This window comes from Rattus norvegicus, chromosome 3, assembly GCF_036323735.1.
Source record: "Rattus norvegicus strain BN/NHsdMcwi chromosome 3, GRCr8, whole genome shotgun sequence".
NCBI lineage: Eukaryota > Metazoa > Chordata > Mammalia > Rodentia > Muridae > Rattus > Rattus norvegicus.
The window spans coordinates 126,608,160-126,627,538 of NC_086021.1; the positions used below are offsets into that span (position 1 = coordinate 126,608,160).

At 50.9% G+C, this 19,379-nt stretch overlaps 3 protein-coding genes and 1 pseudogene across 5 annotated transcripts in view; 2 read left to right on the forward strand and 2 right to left on the reverse strand.

Annotated features, from left to right (window-relative positions):
- LOC108350564 (glycine cleavage system H protein, mitochondrial pseudogene) lies at window positions 1–3,593 on the reverse strand (annotated as a pseudogene).
- A 139-nt stretch (window positions 3,594–3,732) lies between these two features.
- Gchfr (GTP cyclohydrolase I feedback regulator) lies at window positions 3,733–7,767 on the forward strand. The gene is made up of 3 exons (NM_133595.2): window positions 3,733–3,808; window positions 5,203–5,297; window positions 7,308–7,767. Exons 1-3 carry the CDS (start codon window positions 3,773–3,775, stop codon window positions 7,429–7,431), a joined length of 255 nt encoding a protein of 84 aa, NP_598279.1. The 5' UTR covers window positions 3,733–3,772; the 3' UTR covers window positions 7,432–7,767.
- A 116-nt stretch (window positions 7,768–7,883) lies between these two features.
- The window catches only part of Dnajc17 (DnaJ heat shock protein family (Hsp40) member C17), a 33,557-nt gene continuing 22,061 nt past the window's right edge, over window positions 7,884–19,379 (reverse strand). Inside the window, exons 5-12 of one of the 2 annotated variants that reach the window (XR_010064617.1) lie at window positions 19,182–19,267; window positions 18,872–18,968; window positions 16,332–16,375; window positions 15,899–15,976; window positions 15,316–15,396; window positions 14,754–14,864; window positions 9,562–13,323; window positions 7,884–8,068 (exon numbers count right to left, since the gene is read on the reverse strand). Coding sequence is in view for 1 of the 2 variants with exons in the window: in NM_001191740.1 (NP_001178669.1) it covers window positions 7,949–8,068; window positions 14,754–14,864; window positions 15,316–15,396; window positions 15,899–15,976; window positions 16,332–16,375; window positions 18,872–18,968; window positions 19,182–19,267 (617 nt within the window). In the remaining variant the exon portion in view is untranslated. The remainder of the gene's footprint in view (window positions 8,069–9,561; window positions 13,324–14,753; window positions 14,865–15,315; window positions 15,397–15,898; window positions 15,977–16,331; window positions 16,376–18,871; window positions 18,969–19,181; window positions 19,268–19,379) is intronic. The other variant, NM_001191740.1, reaches the window with a different exon arrangement.
- On the forward strand, window positions 9,866–13,091 carry C3h15orf62 (similar to human chromosome 15 open reading frame 62). 2 transcript variants are annotated; one of them, NM_001399847.1, is made up of 2 exons: window positions 9,866–10,067; window positions 10,146–13,091. In NM_001399847.1, the coding sequence occupies exon 2, from the start codon at window positions 10,381–10,383 to the stop codon at window positions 10,906–10,908; it is 528 nt and encodes a 175-aa protein (NP_001386776.1). In that variant the 5' UTR covers window positions 9,866–10,067; window positions 10,146–10,380; the 3' UTR covers window positions 10,909–13,091. The 2 variants fall into 2 exon arrangements, with proteins under 2 accessions (NP_001386776.1, NP_001386775.1); NM_001399846.1 differs by having other exon boundaries at window positions 9,866–13,091.

Consider the following 19,379-nt stretch of genomic DNA (forward strand, 5'->3'; position numbering starts at 1 on the left):
TCACTCCTCAATGAACTTCACGTATTTCTCATACACTTCTTCACTCATTAATTCATCCAGCTCAGAAGGGTCACTCAGTGTCATCCTGACCAGTGAACAAGCCCTGGGTTTTTGGCAAGTGTTTCATTGACTTTAGTTACCTCTTCTGACCGAGGAGAGTAGGAGTTCACTGGCAGCCTTCACACTCTCCAAAGAACCAAATTCTTCTTGCTTTTAATCTTGTCCCAAATTCAGGCACACAACAGTAAACTACATCTCCCAAAGCTTCCTGTGCAAAGTTGCAGATTCCTGTACCGTCCTCTGCTCTTACCCATTCCTGCTTCTCTTGTGAATTTACCCACTGACAGCAAAGTATCGAGCAGACAGCACAGTGCTTGGCGCCCAAGGCCGAGGCGGACAGGAGGCCAGGGCAATGCACAGGCTGCATGCCACAGTCGGCCCATGCTTCTCGACACTCGCAGCAACACAGGATCCTCAGGACCTTGGGTTACTGCGCTTCACCTCCAGCACCGGGCCGGCAGGAATGGGGTGGGCCAGAGTAAAGGGAACATCAAGGCCCAGCAGGGTCTTTCATGTTTGTATGTTCTAAGCTTAAATTGATACTTTTATCTGCTTCAAATCACAAAACAAAATACTTAGTTTTATATACCTGAGAACTTTGTGTAAGTTCTGTTTTGTTTTTGCTTTTAGATAGGTTCTGTCTATATAGCCCAGACTGTCCTTCAAGGCTACGGTCCAAGCTTCAAGCAGACCTGACTCTGATTAGCTTCTGAGATGAGATCAAGCATGTTTAGGGTGAGGGAGGATTACATGGCTCTTCTTAAAATTGAAGGTGTTTATGCCCGAGATGAAACTAAGTTCTACTTAGGCAAGAGGTGTGCTTATGTGTACAAAGCAAAACACAATACAGTGACTCCTGGAGGCAAACCAAACAAAACCAGAGTGATCTGGGGAAAAGTAACTCAGGCCCATGGAAACAGTGGCATGGTTCGTGCCAAATTCCAAAGCAACCTTCCTGCAAAGGCCATTGGACACAGAATCCGTGTGATGCTGTACTCATCCCAGATTTAAACTAATGGAGAGTAAATAAATAAAAGTAAAAATAAAATAAAATAAAAAAGAATTTGGGTAAGGAGCCACTAGCCACTCCCTCAATTCCTCCTGGGGTAGCAAGCAGAGGATTAGAACTGCCCAGCTTTGATGTGTGTGTGTGTGTGTGTGTGTGTGTGTGTGTGTGTGTGTGTGTGTGTGTGTGTGTTGTGAGCAGGTCCAAAGTGTTCCTAGGTGGGTGGCCAGAAGTGTGCGACCCATCGGGAGCCAAAGTGGGACTGGGATTACAGGTGTGTATCGCCCCTGTTTATCTAGGAGAGGTTTGATTTTGTCACAGGGGTGAAATTTGATTGTGACAGTCACAATTTTGATCTCAATAGAAAATTTCTAGGCAGATAGCCCAACCACCAGCACTTCACCTATACTTGTTGTTTTCTTCCTCTTCACTTTTTGTGGGGAGGAAAGTCCTTTGTTTGTTTTTTTAATTATTTATTTATGTGAGTACACACCTGAAAGGGGCATTGGATCCCATTACAGATGGTTATAAGCCAACATGTAATTGCTGGGAATTGAACTCAGGACCTCAGGAACAACAGTCAGTGTTCTTAACCACTGAGTCATCTATCTCTCCAGCCCCTAAGGTTTATTTTTGTGTATATATGAGTGAGCATATACCTGTGGAGGCCTGAAGAGGGCATTGGCTCCCCTGGAGCAGGAGTTAGAAACAGGTGTGAGGCACCTGAAGTGGGAGCTAGGAACTGAACAGGGGCTCCCTGGAAGAGCAACAAGTGTTCTTAACTTCTGAGCCATTTCTGCAGTCCCATGGGGCAGGGGAACTTTTTGAGACAACATTTCACACTTCAACACAGGCTGGCCTTGAACTTGAAGCAATCCTGTCTCGTGAGTACTAAGGCTAAAGATGTGAGCCACCATCACACACACACCACCACCACCACCACCACCACGGACTCTCACTTTGTTACCCTAGTTGATCTTTTATTTCCAAGTTCAGTGATTCTCCTGCCTTGGTCTCTGAAGTAGCTGCAACCACAGCCATGCACCACACACTTAGCAATTTTCACAAATTCTAAGTTTTGTTTCTTTGCTATCTGTAGGGCAGTGTCTGGTGGTATAAAGATGTAGTTTAGGTTCAGGGGGTAGGGTGTTTGCTGCCAAGCCTGAGAACCTGAGTTTGAGCCCTGGGACTCACACAGTGAGAGGAGAGAGCTAACTCCTGAAAACTGTCTTATGACCTTCAGAAGGGAACCAAGAGACAAGACACAGAATAAAACATTGTATTTCTAGGACTCCTAAGGCTTGAGGATCTGGTTGAACATCTCTGTCCCCTTGGAGTGCCTAGTGAAGTCAGTCGCCAATGCTGTTTCCCTATTCTTTTTGTTGGGGGGGGTTTGTTTGGGGGTTTTGTTTTGTCTTGTTCCTTTGTTTGCTTATATATTTTTTGTGGTTATTTTGAGACAGATTCATCTCTCTCTTTTAGTTACCTTTCTGTTGCTGAGATAAAATATTCAAAACAAATAAACAACAACAAACCCAGCAACTTAGGGGAGAAAGGGTTTATTTTATTCTAGCTCCCAGTTCCGACTTACAATGGAGCTTGGGATCAAACTCACTGAGCCATGGAACCGACCAAGGAACACACACACACACACACACACACACACACACACACACACACACACACACACACACGTAGTTCTTTACAGGTTCCAGATGAGGCTTTTATTTTCACTACCCCAGTACTGGGGGTTAAATTTAGAGGCGTAGCCTTTGCCCTCTACCACTGAATTACAGCACCGCCCTTTCTGTCCCTTTAATGAGCTCTTTGTTAAACGTGTCTTATCCTTCTCGCTAAATTGTTGGGGTGCGAGAGCTGGTACGGGACAGGAAGAGGATCATATAAATAAATCAGACCAGTTAGGTAAGAAGTTCAGGTTTCCAGGCCAGGGGCGGGCGTGTTCCAGAGTGTTTTGGTCGTCTTTGCTTTTTAGGGAACCAATCAGAAGAATGTTGAACTGTCAACTTCTAGATGAGGGCGTGGAACAGCTAGTTGTGAACTCGCCGCCCTCCCTTGGGTATCAGGCTCAGGGATCGACGTTCCTGTGCCCCAGGTGTTACCCTGTGATCTGCGCGTGCTCCAGAGGCTCCCCGCAGGAGGAACGGGTTCCGCGCCTTTACAGCAGGCTGGCACCCAGCCAAGAGCGCAGATGATGCACGGACTTAATCTGCAGGGCCATAGGCATGCGACAACCAGCAGCTACACTTGAAAATGACAAACCCTGGGACGCAAGACTGCGCAAGACCTGACACTCGCGTCTAGCCTAACTTCGTGCACTTAAGTTCTCAAGAGACAGGTCCTGGTGAGGACACGCAGTCTTCGCTTCTCTTTAGTCCCTAGCGCAGTTTTCCTTCTGCTACGTTGTGGGGACAGGAGGGAACCGGCGGGCATCCGCCGGACTTTGGAGCCTGAGCGTGGAGGTGTTGCAGGAAGAGGGCAAAGGGGCAACAGGCACCCTGGACGCCATGGCTACTACTGCTAGTGGAGTCCGCGGGGACACGCCCGCTTCCAGGTCTCTGGGGCGGCGGGACCGCGGCGCGCGCTCCTGATTGGCCCGCGCGTTGTCCGCACGGCCGCCAAGCGCCGCCCGCGGACAGAGCAGGGAGTAACGGGGACTGTGGTCGCGGGCAGCCCCAGCCACTCACCATGCCCTACCTGCTCATCAGCACTCAGATCCGTATGGTGAGTACCTGGAGTGGGTGACTGCGACAGCGATTCTGAGGGATTTTCCTGATGGTGCAGCAACCGACCCACCACGCCCCAGCAGCACGGACACTGGGCAGGGTCAAGCGACTGGGTGGGCCGGGGGTTCCTCGAGGACACCCATGACCCGCTTCACAAGCGCTGCAGCAAGGGCCCGCAGGCAGACAATGGCCACGCTAACCCGCGCGCACAGCGGCTGCACCTGTAGCCCCCTCCAGGCAGGGCTAGTTCCGACGCACAGAGAACTCAGAGGTGGAGAGGGCTGCAGGCGGTCTGGGGAGAGCACCACGGGGGAGTCATGGATCACGCTTTTCTAGGTGAAGTTTCCTCAGGTGGGGGCGTGGGAGAGAGGTGGTACTGGCTGCTTTATAAGTCCCCCTAAATCCCCTTCCAAAGGATACCTGATGTTGCCTCTCACAGCTCAACAACGCCCAGCAGTGGGTACAAATCTAGCTCCCGGGGGATAGCTGGGAGTAGTGGGCTCATCATGAAATCGGAGAGGTCTTGGCAATGCCCAGAGGGCAGTGGAAACCTGTACAGTTATTGAAATCTGGATTGCTGGGCACTTTCGCCTGTCTTCCTCCTCAAATAATAATTATTCTTTTAATTCTTTCCAAGTTTTGTGTACGCGTGTGTGTATATGTCTCATGTAGCATAGGCTGGCCTCAAGCTCGTTATGTGTTGGAGGCTAGCCTAGATTCTCATTTGCTGGCATGTCCCAGCAGGCATGGCTCTCTTAAATTATAGAGATTTGCTGCTGCTGTTGTCATTTGTTTGTTTGTTTTGTGGGGGAATTTGAGGCAGGATTTCTCTGTGTAGGCCCATCTGTCCTGGAACTCTGTAGACCAGGCTGGCCTCAAACTCAAGGGATCCACCTGCTCCTGCCTCCCGAATGCAGGGATCAAAGGTGTGCTCCATCACTGCCTGGCTGAGACTTGCCACATTTCACTTGTGTGCTCATCGCCTGACAAGCGCTGTGTTGTTTCTGCCTTTAGGCTTTTATGAGTAGTGCTAGGAACATAGGACTTTTTCTTGTTTTGTTCTTAATTTGGGGGTCAATTGTAACTTGGGAAGTTTACCTACCTGGGTACAATTTTTTATGTGGACACAAGTTCTCATTTCCTTCATTCTCCAAGTGATGCCAATACACAGGAAACCTGGCTGGTGGCCCCTGGCTTGAAAGCACCACTAGGCAGGCAGTGTTTAGAGACAACGGGCAGGTTTTTGGGAAGTCAGAGAGGACCCACCGTGCTCCCCTCTCAGCTGTGCTCCACCTCCCCTTCACCTACAGCTTCCCCCGGGGCGGGTGGGGAGGGGAACTGTGCACGCCTGCCTGGCACCCGGCTAAGCAGCTGCTGTGGCTTACCTTGCAGGAAGTGGGTCCCACCATGGTGGGTGATGAGCACTCGGATCCAGAGCTGATGCAGCAGTTGGGGGCCTCCAAGAGACGAGTCCTGGGAAACAACTTGTAAGTCGTAGCGTCCTTCTGCACCTTCTTCCCTCCCTGGCAGCGCCTTGTAATGCTTTTCCCTTCACACAGCCATTAAGCCCAGAGGCAATAGCCACTGGAGGGCTTGCTCTCATCCTCAGTGCCCCTCAGGGCCCAGAGTTTACCAAAGAGAGTTTCCCACAAACACCCAGCCTTCCTTCACAAAGCAGCTCATCCTCAGTAGAAGTCTGGGTCAGCCTGTCCCAGGGATTTGGGGCTCTGGAAATGAACTGTTCTTGCCTTGTCCTCTCCCCTAAATCGGATCCCATCGACAAAGCCAAGCTTGAAGGGCGGGCTGAGTAAAGGAGCCCAGCCCCAGGAATAGAGCAGGACACCTGGGTCCTCTTGGGTTCCTGGCTTCCTTGTACTTGACCTCTTTCCTCAGACTCTTTCACATCATCTCTTTGGTTAAACACTACTGCTTCCCTTTCTGCATCTCACCCTGAATTAGGGTTCTACTGCTGTGAGGAGACCCCATGACCAAGCAGAGGGTAGAGGGTTAATCCATGACAGTCATGGTGGGGAAAATGGCAGCAGGCAGACAGGTGCTGGGGCAGGAGCTGAGAGCTTTATAACCTGATCTACAGGCAGCAGTAGAGAGAGACAGTGACAGACAGAGACACACAGAGAGACACAGAGGCAGAGAGAAAGCCTGGTATGTGCTTTTGAAACCTCAAAGCCCACGCCCAGTGACTCACTTCCTCCAAGGTCACACCTCCCAATCCTTCTAATCCAGTTCTCAACCTTCCTAATGCAAGACCCTTGAATACAGTTCCTCATATGGTGATGACCCCAATTATTCTGTTGCTAATTATTAATTGTAATTTTACTAGTGTTATGAATCATAATGTAGGTATCTGATATGCAGTATATCTGATATGAGACCCCAGTGAAAAGATCATTTGATATCCCCCAGGGGGTCATCACCTACAGGTTATGAACCTCTGTTGTAATTATTCTCAAATAATTCCACTCCCTAGTAACTAAGCATTCAAAAATATAACCCTATGGGGCTATTTTCATTGGAGTCATCAAACAACTTAAAAAAGAAAGCACTAATTGGGGGCTTGCATTGAGTGAGCCCATAACCAAATGGCAGGGAGCACGGCAGCAGACAGGCCTAGCACCAGCTCAGTAGCTGAGGGCCTACATCTAATCTACACACAGAAGACAGACACTGGGCCTGGAGTGGCCTTTTGAAAATTAAAAGCCCATCCCCGGTGACACAGTTCCTCCGACAAGGCCACACCTTCTAATCCTTCCCCAAACAGTCCCACTAACTAGGGACCAAGCATTCAAACATATGAGCCTTTAGGGCCATTCTCGTTCAAACTACCTCACCCTCCCTACTATTGGGGGAGAAGCACCAAGTGGGTTCAGAACTGTCAGAGGCCCAAATGCAAGAAGGGAAGAGACAAACAGATCTCAGCCCCTTGGTCAAGGCACAGAGAAGTCACTCCTATCTCTTGCCATTAGAGTTTGCTTCAAGATGCCAAGCTTGGGTTAGGATCCCTTATCTGCTTCATGCTCTTTACAAATCAAGGGAATTCAAACTTTCTCTGTGACAGCAAACGGCTCATGGATCCAGGTGCTATCAGGTGCTAACCAGGTGCTACCAGGTGCTAACCAGGTGCCAACCTTTTTGCAGCTGCAGGATTGCAGGGTAGCCAGAGAGGGGCCATGAAGGGCAGACTAGTCCAGTGGGTACTTAGACTAACACACAGCAGCTGCAAGGCTACCCTGGAGCCTGCTCTGCTGTTCACGGCAAGCAGAGCTGACCAGCCTGTTTTCACGTGTCGACTGAAAGAGTAAAGGTATTTTCATCACACTGTTAAAGCAAGAAGCGTGTAGCAAGTAACAGAACAGAGGCTGTGGGCTTCACCTATCACCAGGCAAGTGCCCAGCAAACAGGCCTGGCCCTGAGTAGACACTAGCTTTGTGTGGGTGCTCACTGCATTACCTCACGACACTCTCCTGGTCTCTTTACAGTTATGAATACTACGTCAATGACCCTCCTCGAATAGTCCTGGACAAGCTGGAATGCAGGGGCTTCCGAGTGTTAAGCATGACAGGGGTGGGCCAGACGCTGGTGTGGTGTCTGCACAAGGAATGACCTGCTTGAGCTGACTTGTGCGTAGGGTATATATTCTTTGGAGGGATCGCCATGTGCCCTGTCCATAATCTTGCATCACTGTCTCCCCTGTCGCTCTCTTTCCAAATTGTCAACTTCCTTGCCCAACACTGATGGGCTGTGAACAGCCTCAGGAACCTTGCTGCGGTTGGTTGGGTACAGCAGGCCCTGCCCCGGCTCCTTCAGCTTCCCCCAGCTGGACCTGGCCCTGCCTCTTGCTGTAGGCCATGTGCAGAAGGCAAGCTACCCTGAGGATGGTCCCTGGATCCTACACAGCTAATCCAAGCCAATAAAGGGCTCTCACAAGTGTTGTTCCTCAGTTCTGTGTGCAGTGACTCCTGAGATGCACCATTCTCTATTGGTCGATCCCCGCCCATGCAAGAAGATAGAAGCCCTCGAAGATAGAGCCCAGCCCAAGAGAAAGAAAAGTAGACTGTTTTTTAAAAAGTTTATTGGTGATGACTCAAAAGGGTGTGGGGTGGGAAGGCTGAAGTCGGGGCTACGTGGGCCGCCCCTCATCTTCCTGCTGCATCTGGGCAATCAGCTGCTGGCGCTCAGCGGCCTGGCGCATGCGCATCATGACCAGACTCTCATAGTCCCTTTCTGACAGCACTGAGCCCTGGGGACAGAAGAGACAGGAGTTAGGACATCAGGGCACAACCCCACAGATTACAGACTCAGTACAGGGCCATGTCAGAGCCAAGTCTAAAAGCCAAGGAGGGAAGGGCAGAGGAAGGGAAGGACCCAGACATCTTTCATTCCAACTCCGCCAGGAGCCTTCAGAGAAAGCAGCCCTGTGCTCCCCAGGCTGCTTCTCCACTCCCCTTCAGCTCCCTGCAAGCTCCCTTTACACTGGAAACCATCTACCTACATCCTGCTCTGATTCAGTCCTTGTCAATCACTTCCCCATGTGTGGGCCTGGCCCTACCCCTTCATTTCCTCTCAGCCCTTTATCTGACACTCTTCCCCTCCACCCACGGCTAGCCTGGCAGGTTTCCAGCAGAGGATGTCTGTGGTGCTGGGATCCCCAGGCTCTGCTGGACAGGGACCAGAGCACTTCCCCATGGTCTGCTGAGGGTACAGAAGGAGGCCTTGCCCCACACACAACCTCAGAGAGCCCCAACCTAGCCAAAAAGGCAAGCATGAGTCCAGCTTGCCTCTAAGGACACAGACCACATCACTATAGTGCAGGGTCCTTCGCTTGCTTTTATGATCTTGCGAGCTATGCAGGGGACGGAGGAAGGCTGCCAAGGAGCCAAGGCTGTGAGAAGTGAAGCAGCCTATGGCAGGCAGAGCACTGCACTGCCAAGCTCACATTCTGTCAAGAGCAGCGCTGAGTCAGACCATTTCCTCCCTGAGCACAGCTGGAGCTGTGATACCACTGGTGATTCCATAGCTGATTAGAGATGGAAGCCCATCTCTCTAATGAAGGCAAGCGGGACAGGGCTTGCAAGCACGGTGTCCTGCAGGGGACACCCACATTGGTGCCCTCCCACAGAAGAAGGCTTGGAAGTCAGTGACCCAGGGAATAAGCTGGGAGTGGCTGAAATTAGGCTGCCCTGCCTGTCCCTGGCTAACTTGTTTGTAGTAAAGGGGTGCGGATAAAGAGGAAGTGATATACAGCCTGGTCCCCTCTCTACCTCCCCCACCACTAGAAATAGCCCCTACCTTCCCTCTAGCCACTGGCAACTCCTGGCAGCCTCCCTATACTGCTCCCATCCATTAGAGGGTCCCCAAATGAGCCAGAGAGAGAGGCCGGGGGCATCCTAGGAGCAGCAGGGCACTGGCCTTCTGCTGGGGTGAAGAAAGGAGAAAGCTGAGCAGACATTCTGATGCCCAGCTGTGAGGATGCTCCTTCCCCAAGCTTGTATTGCTCTCCCAAGAACACTTCAAGTCACCCTGGCATGCCCCCAGCACCTTGGGAGGAGCAAGCCCTGTTGTTAACTGTTCCCCGTTTTTAACACACCCTCCACATCCTTCTCCACCATTCCTGTGGCCTGGCTAATGAGGGCCTGTCACCCAGCCTGGGGGCTGAGTCACCCACACCAGCAGGTCTCCTCTCTCTCTCTCCCCTAACAACTGTTCCAAAAGTTGCCTTTCAATTAGTACTACCTCCTTGGGCTCCTCCCAGAGACATCTGGGGCCAGGGAGCCAGGCAGGCCTGCTGAGGTCATGGTGGCTGAGCACTGACTAGAAAGGAAGTAACCCGGTGACACACCAAGCAGGGCTGTCCCCAGACCAGTCCCAGAAGAATCTGAAGCGTCCTACTGCCCTGGGGTGTTGGTCACAGCTGCCCCAATCTCAGCCTGTGGATGCTGCAATTACCTCAGAGCCTGAAACTGGCTTCCCACCTGACTGAGTCAGCTGAAAACAAAACACATCTCTACCACACGCTGGCACAAACAGCCAACCCACTAATCAGAGTCCCCAGATGCTGGCAGACAGAGCACAGCTCTACACTGGCCAGGAGATCGACACATGCCAGGGACCACCAGAGAGCGCTTGAGCAGGGCCCAGCTGCTGCCTGCCTGAGGAAGGAAGGAGGGTTCCCCTGCCGGCGCTCCAGCCCTGCCCACCGAGAAGCTCTCCCTCAGCCGGATCTGCTCCTGTCCTGCCCTGTAAGTACTGCTGCTTCCTTGCTTCCTTTGGGGTTTTCCACATGCCGCCAATCAAGTAACCAAGCTGCTCTTCTCCAGGTGGGAGCTTGCAGCGCTCTCATCTAGAGGAAGTCTTCCTCCTGCTAGACTTGTCTCACCACCCAAGACAAAGACGAAGGTCCACCTTCAGCAGAAACGCACAGCCTCGGCTGCGAGCCCTTGAGGGGTGTCCCCCTGGTTGCTGGCATTCGGAACTCCAGCACAAAGTCACTTGCTCAGCCCCTTTGTGGGGCTTCCCAGATGCCAGACTCACTGGATGACTCTCAGGAACTCCATGGAGACTTGGCGGAAAGGCTCCTTCCGCAATGCCTCCTTTTTCAAGCGAATCACCCTGGGGCGGCCTCGGAGGCTGCAGCGGCAAGGCAGCGTACTTAGCCAGGCCAGCACTGCTGGTGGTGACCACGAGGAGTACAGCAACCGGGAAGTCATCCGGGAACTTCGAGGGAGGCCAGATGGCCGGCGCCTGCCCTTGTGGGGGGATGAGCATCCCCGAGCCACCCTACTGGCCCCACCCAAGCCCCCACGCCTCTACCGAGAGAGCTCCAGCTGCCCCAACATTCTGGAGCCCCCAGCAACCTACACCACTGCCTACTCGGCCACCCTGCCTTCAGCAATCTCCCTGACAGGGCCCCTCCACCAATGCTCAGAGGAGGGCCTTTTGGACACTCCCCATTTCCCGAGGACACCTACTCCAGATCTCAGTGACCCTTTCTTCTCCTTCAAAGTGGACCTTGGGCTTTCACTCCTGGAAGAAGTTCTACAGATACTAAAGGAACAATTCCCAAGCGAGCCTCACTTCTGAGCCGGTAAGGGTAAGAACTGGGGTGACCAGGAGTGGAGCCTGGGACTCAGGGAAGGAAGGGACAATGTGGACTAAGGAAGAGGTGGGGACCAGAAGCCACAGTTCTCCCTGCCCTCTGGCTGCTGACCAATCCTTCGCGTCGCCCAGAGTGAAGGGACAAAAGCCAGCCGGGAATGTATGGGAGTCACTTTCTGGCAGGAGCCCCGGAGGAAGCTGGAAAGGCCAGGAAAAGGAAGCCACAACCTGCAACCACAAGAACTAGTCAGAGGTCAGTGGAGAGACAGGGCAGCACAGGGGCGAGCCAGGGAGTAGGCTCAGACTGGGCAGAGCAGACAGTGGCATGCATGGACCAGCCTCTAAAGGTCGCATCAACAGAGAAGTCACAGGACAGTCTAGGAAGATGTAGTCTAACTGAGATGAGAGGAAAGTGGAGAGGTCCGAGAGACAGGGCTAGAAAAGTTACCACTTACTGCACAGGACTGTTTAATGAAGGAAAAGCAAACTAAAAATTCAGCTCCAGAGGCTGGGGGATTGCTCCCTGGATGCAGTGCTTACTGTGCAAGCAGGAGGGCCTGAGTTTGGACTTCCAGTACCAGCATTAAAAAGGTGGGTAGGTGCGCTAGCCCATCTGGTGCTCGGGGTGCAGAAACTAGGGATCCCGGGGCAGCTGGCTGGCTAGATAACAAAATCAGCACAGTTCAGGCCCAGCAAGAGAGCCTGCCTCAGTAAATAAAACATGGAAAACAACTGAGAAAGACACCTGAGATCAGCCTGTGACCTCCACTTCTCACTCACTCACACACACACACACACACACACACACACACACACACACACACACTCACACTCATACATATGCACCATACAGACCCAAACACAAATAAAAATTCAGTTACTTTTCATCCTAGTCAATTTTTTTTTGAGACAAGGTCTTGTATGTAAGTGAGGGTTGAACTTCTGATCCTTGCACCTCCACCTCCTAAGTGCTGGGATTACAGATGTGTGTCACCACACCCAGATTTTTGGCACTGGGAATCAAATCTCGGGCTTCATGCATGCTAAGCAAGTATTCTACCAAGAGCCACATGCCAGCCCTCTAGACACATTTTAAAGATGTTTTTAAAGATTATTCTTGGGGTTGGGGATTTAGCTCAGTGGTAGAGCGCTTGCCTAGGAAGCGCAAGGCCCTGGGTTCGGTCCCCAGCTCCGGAAAAAAAAAAAAAAAAGAAAAAGAAAAAGATTATTCTTAATTGAGTGTGTGCATGCCTGCACGAAGTATATGCATGTTCCTGCAGAGGGCAAAGACTTAATGCTCCTGGAGCTAGAGTTACAAGCAGTTGTGAGCTACCTGATGTAGGTGCGAGGAATTGAACTCAGGGCCTCTAGAAGAACAGTAAATGTTCTTAATTGCTGAGCCATCTTTCCAGCCCACTTAGGCACATTTTACATCAACAGCCACACCTGACTGACAGCTACTGACAGAGCATAAACACTGACACTGTTAAACCAGCGTCCACTGGATGGCGCTGGATGGCCAGACACAGTGTAACCATCAGAAGCATGGGTAAGGAAAGGAAAGATGCCAGCCTTGGGCTGCAAGTGCAGGAGGGGCTGACAGAGCAGGAGAGGTAGGCAGAGGAAAATGCAGGGGAAAGGCCCAACATCATTAGCAAACAGAGCACGAGACTCAAGCTACCCACAGATCTGTGAGCGATCCCAGCGCTCGAGGAAGAAGCTCCTGGAACCGGCAGTTGTAAAGGAGAGCTCTGGGGACTTCCACAGGCACTGTGGATGGGAGCCTCTGGGAAAGGCTGCAGAGACCGTAGAGAGGAGAACCTCACCAGGGAAAGGACAATGCACCACCAAGAGGCTCCACAACCCTCCACAGGCCGGGGGCGGGCGGTGGGGGCTTTGCCTTGCCCAAAACAGACTAAAGCTATGAACTGTGCTACTACCCTGTCCTGTGGCTTGGTCAGATCTGAATTTGGAGCCCAGAAGCACTGGACCATGTGGGTCTGGCCTTCAGGCCACTCAAGTGTGAAAGAAGGGTAAAGGAAGCTGTGACACACACTGCCTCACAAATCCACATCTGTGACATCTCTTTCCTGCTCTCGTGCAGAGGCGCCCAGATTAAAGCCTCCTCTGGAAACAGGAGGCAACCAATAAAGGTTTTTCTTATTTGACCTACAGAGTATGATCTTTGATGTGAAATGCTGAAACTTACTAGTGAGGAACGAGGCTTCTTTGATGCTAGAACTTTGGTTTATTTAGAAACAAACACGGCAATATGAATGTTTTCATGTTAATCCCACGTGTGAGAGGGGGCTGCTCCAGATCGCCCACAGCAGCTGACTATGCTTTGCCTCGAGCTCAGCAGGGGTGTGGTTCTCCCAGCTGCAGATAGTTTCTACGATCCTGTGACATTTGAAATTCGGGAGCCTTTTCAGAGAGAGTATAAATGGCAGGGCCTTGAGAGGCAGGGTAGTTTGTTAAGCAATCGTGTGCAAAGAGGAAACAGCAATGAGAGATGTCCTGACTGATGAAGCTTCCTGGTGCCCTAGTCAGGGATCTCGCTCCTCCCCTCTCTATCCTTCCTTCCTCTATCTAGTGTTAGAAGGTTGAGCAGGTGGAAGGAAAGGGCTGGAGAAGGATGGAAGAAAGAACCTACAAAGAGCAAAGACAGCTACAGGATCCTGAGCTCACCCACACCACTTCCTGTTCCTCCTCCACCAGGACCTGGGACACTGAATGAGAATGGCTGCCACAGATTCATGCGTTTGAATGCCTGGTCCCCAGTTGGTGGAACTTTTTGGGGAGGATTAGCAGGTGTAGCCTTGTTAGAGGAGATGTGTCATTCCAGGCCAGGTTCTGAAGTCCCAGTTAGCTCTCTCCCTGCCCTGTGGTTGTTACTTCAGTTTGTAAGCTCTCAGCTACTATTCAGGTGTCCTGCCTACCTGCCTGCTGCCATGCTCCCTACAGTAACGATAATGGACTCTACCCCTCTGGAACCATAACCCCCAAATTAAATGCTTTCTAAATTGCCATGGTCCTGGTGACAAAACGGTCATAGCAATAGAAAAGTAGCCAAGACTGACACACTTCCCCAAAGGTTCCAATCTCTCAGGCAGGTATCCTGAAAACTCTGAGAAGCTGTGGACATGCTGACAGGTACCCAGGCTGTTTCAGAGAAGGAGCTCCTGCCCCCAAAACAAACATCTCTCCAACAGGAACTCATGCCCCAACCTCTGCAGTCAGGCTAAAAAACTGGACCAAGAAGGACAGAGTGAACAAGTCATGGTGTTCTAAGGATTGGGGGGCAGCCCCAGGCCCACAGTTGCTAGAAAGTTAGCACTTCACCACAAGTGGGGTTCCAAATATAGCACCCTAGGTTCAACATGGGACTCAATGTTATTTCTTGAGTCAGTTTGTGAGTGGGAAGATGGAGGCACAGCTGAAAAACAGAAGTGTGGGAAAACACCACTGCTCTGGCTGCCTGCCTTCTGCCTCTTCCCCAGCACTGGGTCTCCTGAAATCCTTTACACCATGGCCAAGAACAAAAGCCCTCTTAGTAGGTTAAGGGCTCCAACAGGAGATACATGTGAACGGTAAGCAAAGGCCAACGGGGGGCGGGGGGGGGGGGAGGACACAAGGTAGGATAGGGTCCTCCGGAGCCTGGAGAGAAAAGGCATGAACAGAGAGTCCGCCTCCTGCCTGAGCTGGTGAACCCATCCCCACCCCCACCCCATTCTACTCGTATCCAGACTTGGGAAGAAAGAGCATGAGGATGGAGCAAAAGAAGGCCCAAACCCCAAGCAGACCCAGCTGGGTGACTCCTGGCTTTTTACCTTCGACAGTCCTGGGGGGCTGGGGTCCACTGTGCCCTGGGGCTGTCCCTCCAACCAGGAAACCTTCAGAGGGTTGTCAGCCAGGCCCACTTCATTTCTGACGGCCAGCTCCTGCCAAACAGAGTATCCAGTCTCTGTCCCATCCAATCCAGGTTTAAGGGGCTCTTTCTAGCCCGCAGAAAAACTAAACCAACATTCTAATCCTCCAAGCAGATCTGGGCGACTTCAGCGACCTGCAATTACTGGTATGCTGAAGTTCTGACCCTGGTGGGAGGGAGGAGGAGATGCACCTTCTGACTTGAAAACATAAAGACCACTCAGGGTGAGGAGGCCACGCTGGTGCGGAGTGGAAGGTGCGGGGTGGAGGCAGCCGGAGTAAAGTTAGCCAGGGCATTTTCCCATCCAATCTTGAAACCAGGGGAGCTTTGGGGAGATTCAACTCTTGAGCTGGCCTAACGATCCAGTGGCAGTGTGGTCACCCAATTAGGAGGACCCATGAAACTGGGACCCTGCTCAGAATGATGGGACTGTCAGTGGCCCCCAAGCCCCATACAGCACTCACCGCCGCTCTGACAGTTGCAAACTCCACTATGGCGTTGCCTGCCTTCTTTTTGGAAAGTACCAAGTTGAGAACCTCCCCATACTGTGGGAACAAGAGAGCCATAGTAAGTTTAAATGGACATACAGCATGGCCCATTAGACTACAACACAACCTTGGAGCAAGATTGGAGAGGAAAGTAAGTTGTTTTCCTTTCCCCGTGGTACATAGGACAGGGAGAGATGAGCAGAGCACTGAGACCTAGGCTAGCACACAGCTCAGCTGAGAGACCTAGGCTAGCACACAGCTCAGCTGAGAGACCTAGGCTAGCACACAGCACAGCAGTGGTCTCAACCTCTCAAAGCAGAGGGTGTCCAACAGCCACCTCCTCTCCCCAGCACAGCCAGCTAAACCTTGGGCCTCAAGGTAAGGGCTAGGCTGAGGCAGGGAAGGAGAGCCGACATATAATTACAAATGATGGGAGAACTGGCCTAGGGGAGTCTCTACACTCATCCATGGTTAGGAGACAGGCAAGAAAAGGTGGAGTTCAGGGTATTTGGGCTGCCTCGGCTAGGAGATGGGAGGTGGTGATGTCCCTGGAGCATACCTTTTGTAAAAGCCTCAGGAGGATGTCTCTGGAGTAGCCACCCTGGGACTCATCCTCCTTCTTGCACTTCCACTTCAGCTACAAAGACAACACCAGTATCAAGCACACCAGACCACACAAGTGAGCCCCACACTCTAGGCAGACCTGCTGCTCTCCAGGGTCTGGTAATTTAGGCCGCCCAGACCACATTCCCTGTGGACACAGAGCAGCAGCCTGACCGGTCTTATTGGCACTGTGTACTCTAAGTACCCGCCTCAAACGACTTGGAGGTTGCCTTGCCCACACCTGCCGATGTTACAGTCACTGGTGTGGCAAGCTCTGAGAAGCAGCCCTAGGGTCCGGGCCCAGGATGATGGAAGGATGGGCAGTTATCCAGGGAAACGCCTGCTCTCGCTGAGTTGCCAGACTGTGATCACAGATACTGCAGACTCACCTTTAGTTTGGGGGTTCCTTTGCCTTCTGTATTTTCGGTTCTTCCTGAAAATATTGGGAAAAGAAGAAAAGTAAAATTTTGGAGTTCAAGGTCTCACAAAGCCGGAGGACTGGCCTATGAAGGCTCTTCATGTCCAAGGGTGATGCCTCCCCTGTCCTGGTAAAGGGTCTTGTGGGGAAGCTCCATGCTATCCACCCCATTGCCTCTCAGCCACTTCATGAAGGTTGCCTGTTCGCTCTCACGAATGAAAAACTAGGAACATGCCCTAGAGGTCAGAGGCAGACACAGACCACTCGGTTCCTGAGGCCAGGTACCCCAAGGCCTTTCCCTGTTGGGGGAATGAAGGGAAAGGGGATGATAACAGGATATTATTTATTTATTTATTTGTTTATTTTTTAAGATTTATTATATACAAGTACACTGTAGCTGTCTTCAGACACACCAGAAGAGGGCACCAGATCTCTTTACAGATGGTTGTGAGCCACCATGTGGTTGCTGGGAATTGAACTCATGACCTCTGGAAGAGCAGTCGGGTGCTCTTAACTACTTAGCCATCTCTCCAGCCCGATAACAGGATATTTTAAAAAGGAGTAGGGGATACAGGATGGTAGGATACAAGGTAGATAACTAAACCTACCAAATTGTTTAGGATAGTTAGCAAGTTAGTAGTTAGTCACCTATAAATAATCTTGCTTGTAGTCTTGTTAGGTACTTACTAGTTTACTTAATTATGGAAATAAGCTTTATTTAGTCTCTTGTAGATGTTTTCAAAGTTTAGCTGATAGTAAACAGCTAGAAACGAGCATTGTTTGTTCAGATATTAGATAGATAGATAGATAGATAGATAGATAGATAGATAGATAGATAGAGGATAGATAGAGGATAGATAGATGGTCTAAATACTTCAGAGAACTACAGAATATAGCATTTAAGCTGTTTTCATAATAAAAGGTTTTTCTGACAGAGAGACCCTGGCAGCACCCCAATCTATTTCAAAGAAGATAATGTTCATTGAAGAATCTCCACCTGGAGTTTGCTTCATTTGTGGCAAAGATGGCCACTGGGCAAAAAACTGCCCTTACCTTAACTGATGACAGCATACTGTCCAAACTGTGGACAGGTAGGGCACTGGAAAGTTGACTGCCTAACTTCGCAGAGACAAGGTAGGCTAGTCCTTCAAAATTCTTGCTTTGCAGAAAAGTATGTCAATCTTCTGTGCCTATCGGCCAAAGATGGATGCCCCAGTGACACAGAGGAACCCTGGATGACTGTGTGGGCAGGCAGCAGTCTCTGTCATGTCTACAGCTTGGAAAGCTGCGCTCTCTGCACGTCCGTTTACTCAGTCTCTGATGTGGCTAGTTATAGTCTTACAGTTTTCCTTATTAAAGACATTAAAAATTTTATGTTGAACAGGATCTAATAAAATGTTCTAGGGTCTAAACTCACCAGGTAGGACAGATAGTGGGGTACTTTCTCCAAGGTTGTCAAGTAAATTGACAAAGACTGAACATTGTAAATATAATTCTTTTTTTTTCCTTTTTTTCCCCCCATGTGAAGAGGTTTAATGAGTGAAGAAGAGAGGAGAGGAGAGGGCGGCCATGAGCACGTGGAGGGAAGGGGGTGGGTGGATAGAGAGAAGGGACAGGGAAGAGGGAAAGAGAGCAGAGAAGCAAGAGCATAAATATAATTCTTTTTTTTTTTTTTTTTTTGTTCTTTTTTTCGGAGCTGGGGACCGAACCCAGGGCCTTGCGCTTCCTAGGTAAGCACTCTACCACTGAGCTAAATCCCCAGCCCCCATAAATATAATTCTTAATTGATAGTTCTCATAATTGTTCTTATTGTATATAGTTTATTGATATTAGAGAAAAGGTTTTTTTTTTTGATTAAAAGGGGTTAATATAGTGGGAATTTTTGGTTTCTTTAAAAACCCAGTTATGGTATGTGAATATGTTTTTGTTTAAATCCCAGGTGTGGGACAAGAGGCTGCCTTACAGCAAGTGACTGACTTGCCTTGTGTCTTAGCAGGGGTGTGATGCTCGCCAGCTGCAGACAGTTTAATTGTGGGGACTCTGGAGAGCCCCACAAGGCCTGAGGTGGAGGCTGCTGCTCCCCCTGCTGCTTCTGGTTGTTATTTGACCAGAAGTTGGAGATGTCCTGATGAGGAAGATTGACTTGCCCCACGGAACACAATGTTCATAATCAGCAGGAATTAGCCTATGGAAGACTGTGTCCCTTTCCCCTCTAACCTTTCTCTCCTACCCAGTGTTAGGGGTTGGGAGGGATTAGGGTGAATAAGGGTGGGAAGGGTGACAGGTATAAGAACCCAATAAATTAGCAAAACAAATAGCCAACATCCCCTCCAGATCTGCTCTGGAACCGAGACCTGTAAAAAGCACAAATCGGTGTGCCATATAGGGTGCTGTGGAACACCATGGGTATCCACAGGGTCAGGTAGGTGGAGCCTCCATAGCCACTCCATGAAGCAGCCAACTTCAACTGAGAGGCCACTCAGTACCACGAGATAAGTGCACTCCTCTCACCTCTCAGCCTCTGTTCTCGGTCCTGGCGGATCTGCTCCTGGATCAGCCTTTGCTGCTCTTCCAGTTGACGGGAACCCTCTTCTCGAAGGCGAGCAATCTGCAGAGCAGGAGGCGGAGGGGTGACAATTCTGGGCGGACCGAGTTCCAGGTTGGCTCACCTTGTAAAGGTCCCTGAGAGGCTCCACCTGCAGGCTAGGGCTCAGCAACCTGCGGGTGGGACAAATCACCCAGCTCCCACAGAAGAGACAGCGAGCATGCTCTCCCTACACACCAGCTACTCACCCTCAGGCCGGGGCGTCTGGATGCTTACCTCCTGCTCTAGTGTGGTGGTGCTCCTGCTCTCCTCCTCTTCCTCAGTACCCTGGGCCTGGGCCTGCCGCTCCCTGGCTTCCAGGTCTAGGCATAAGGGTTGAGTGGACCAATTTCTAGTCTCATGTCAATTATGGCCTCAGCCCACCCCAGCTCTGGCTGTTTTCCCAGCACCTCAAACAGGATGGGCACCATACAG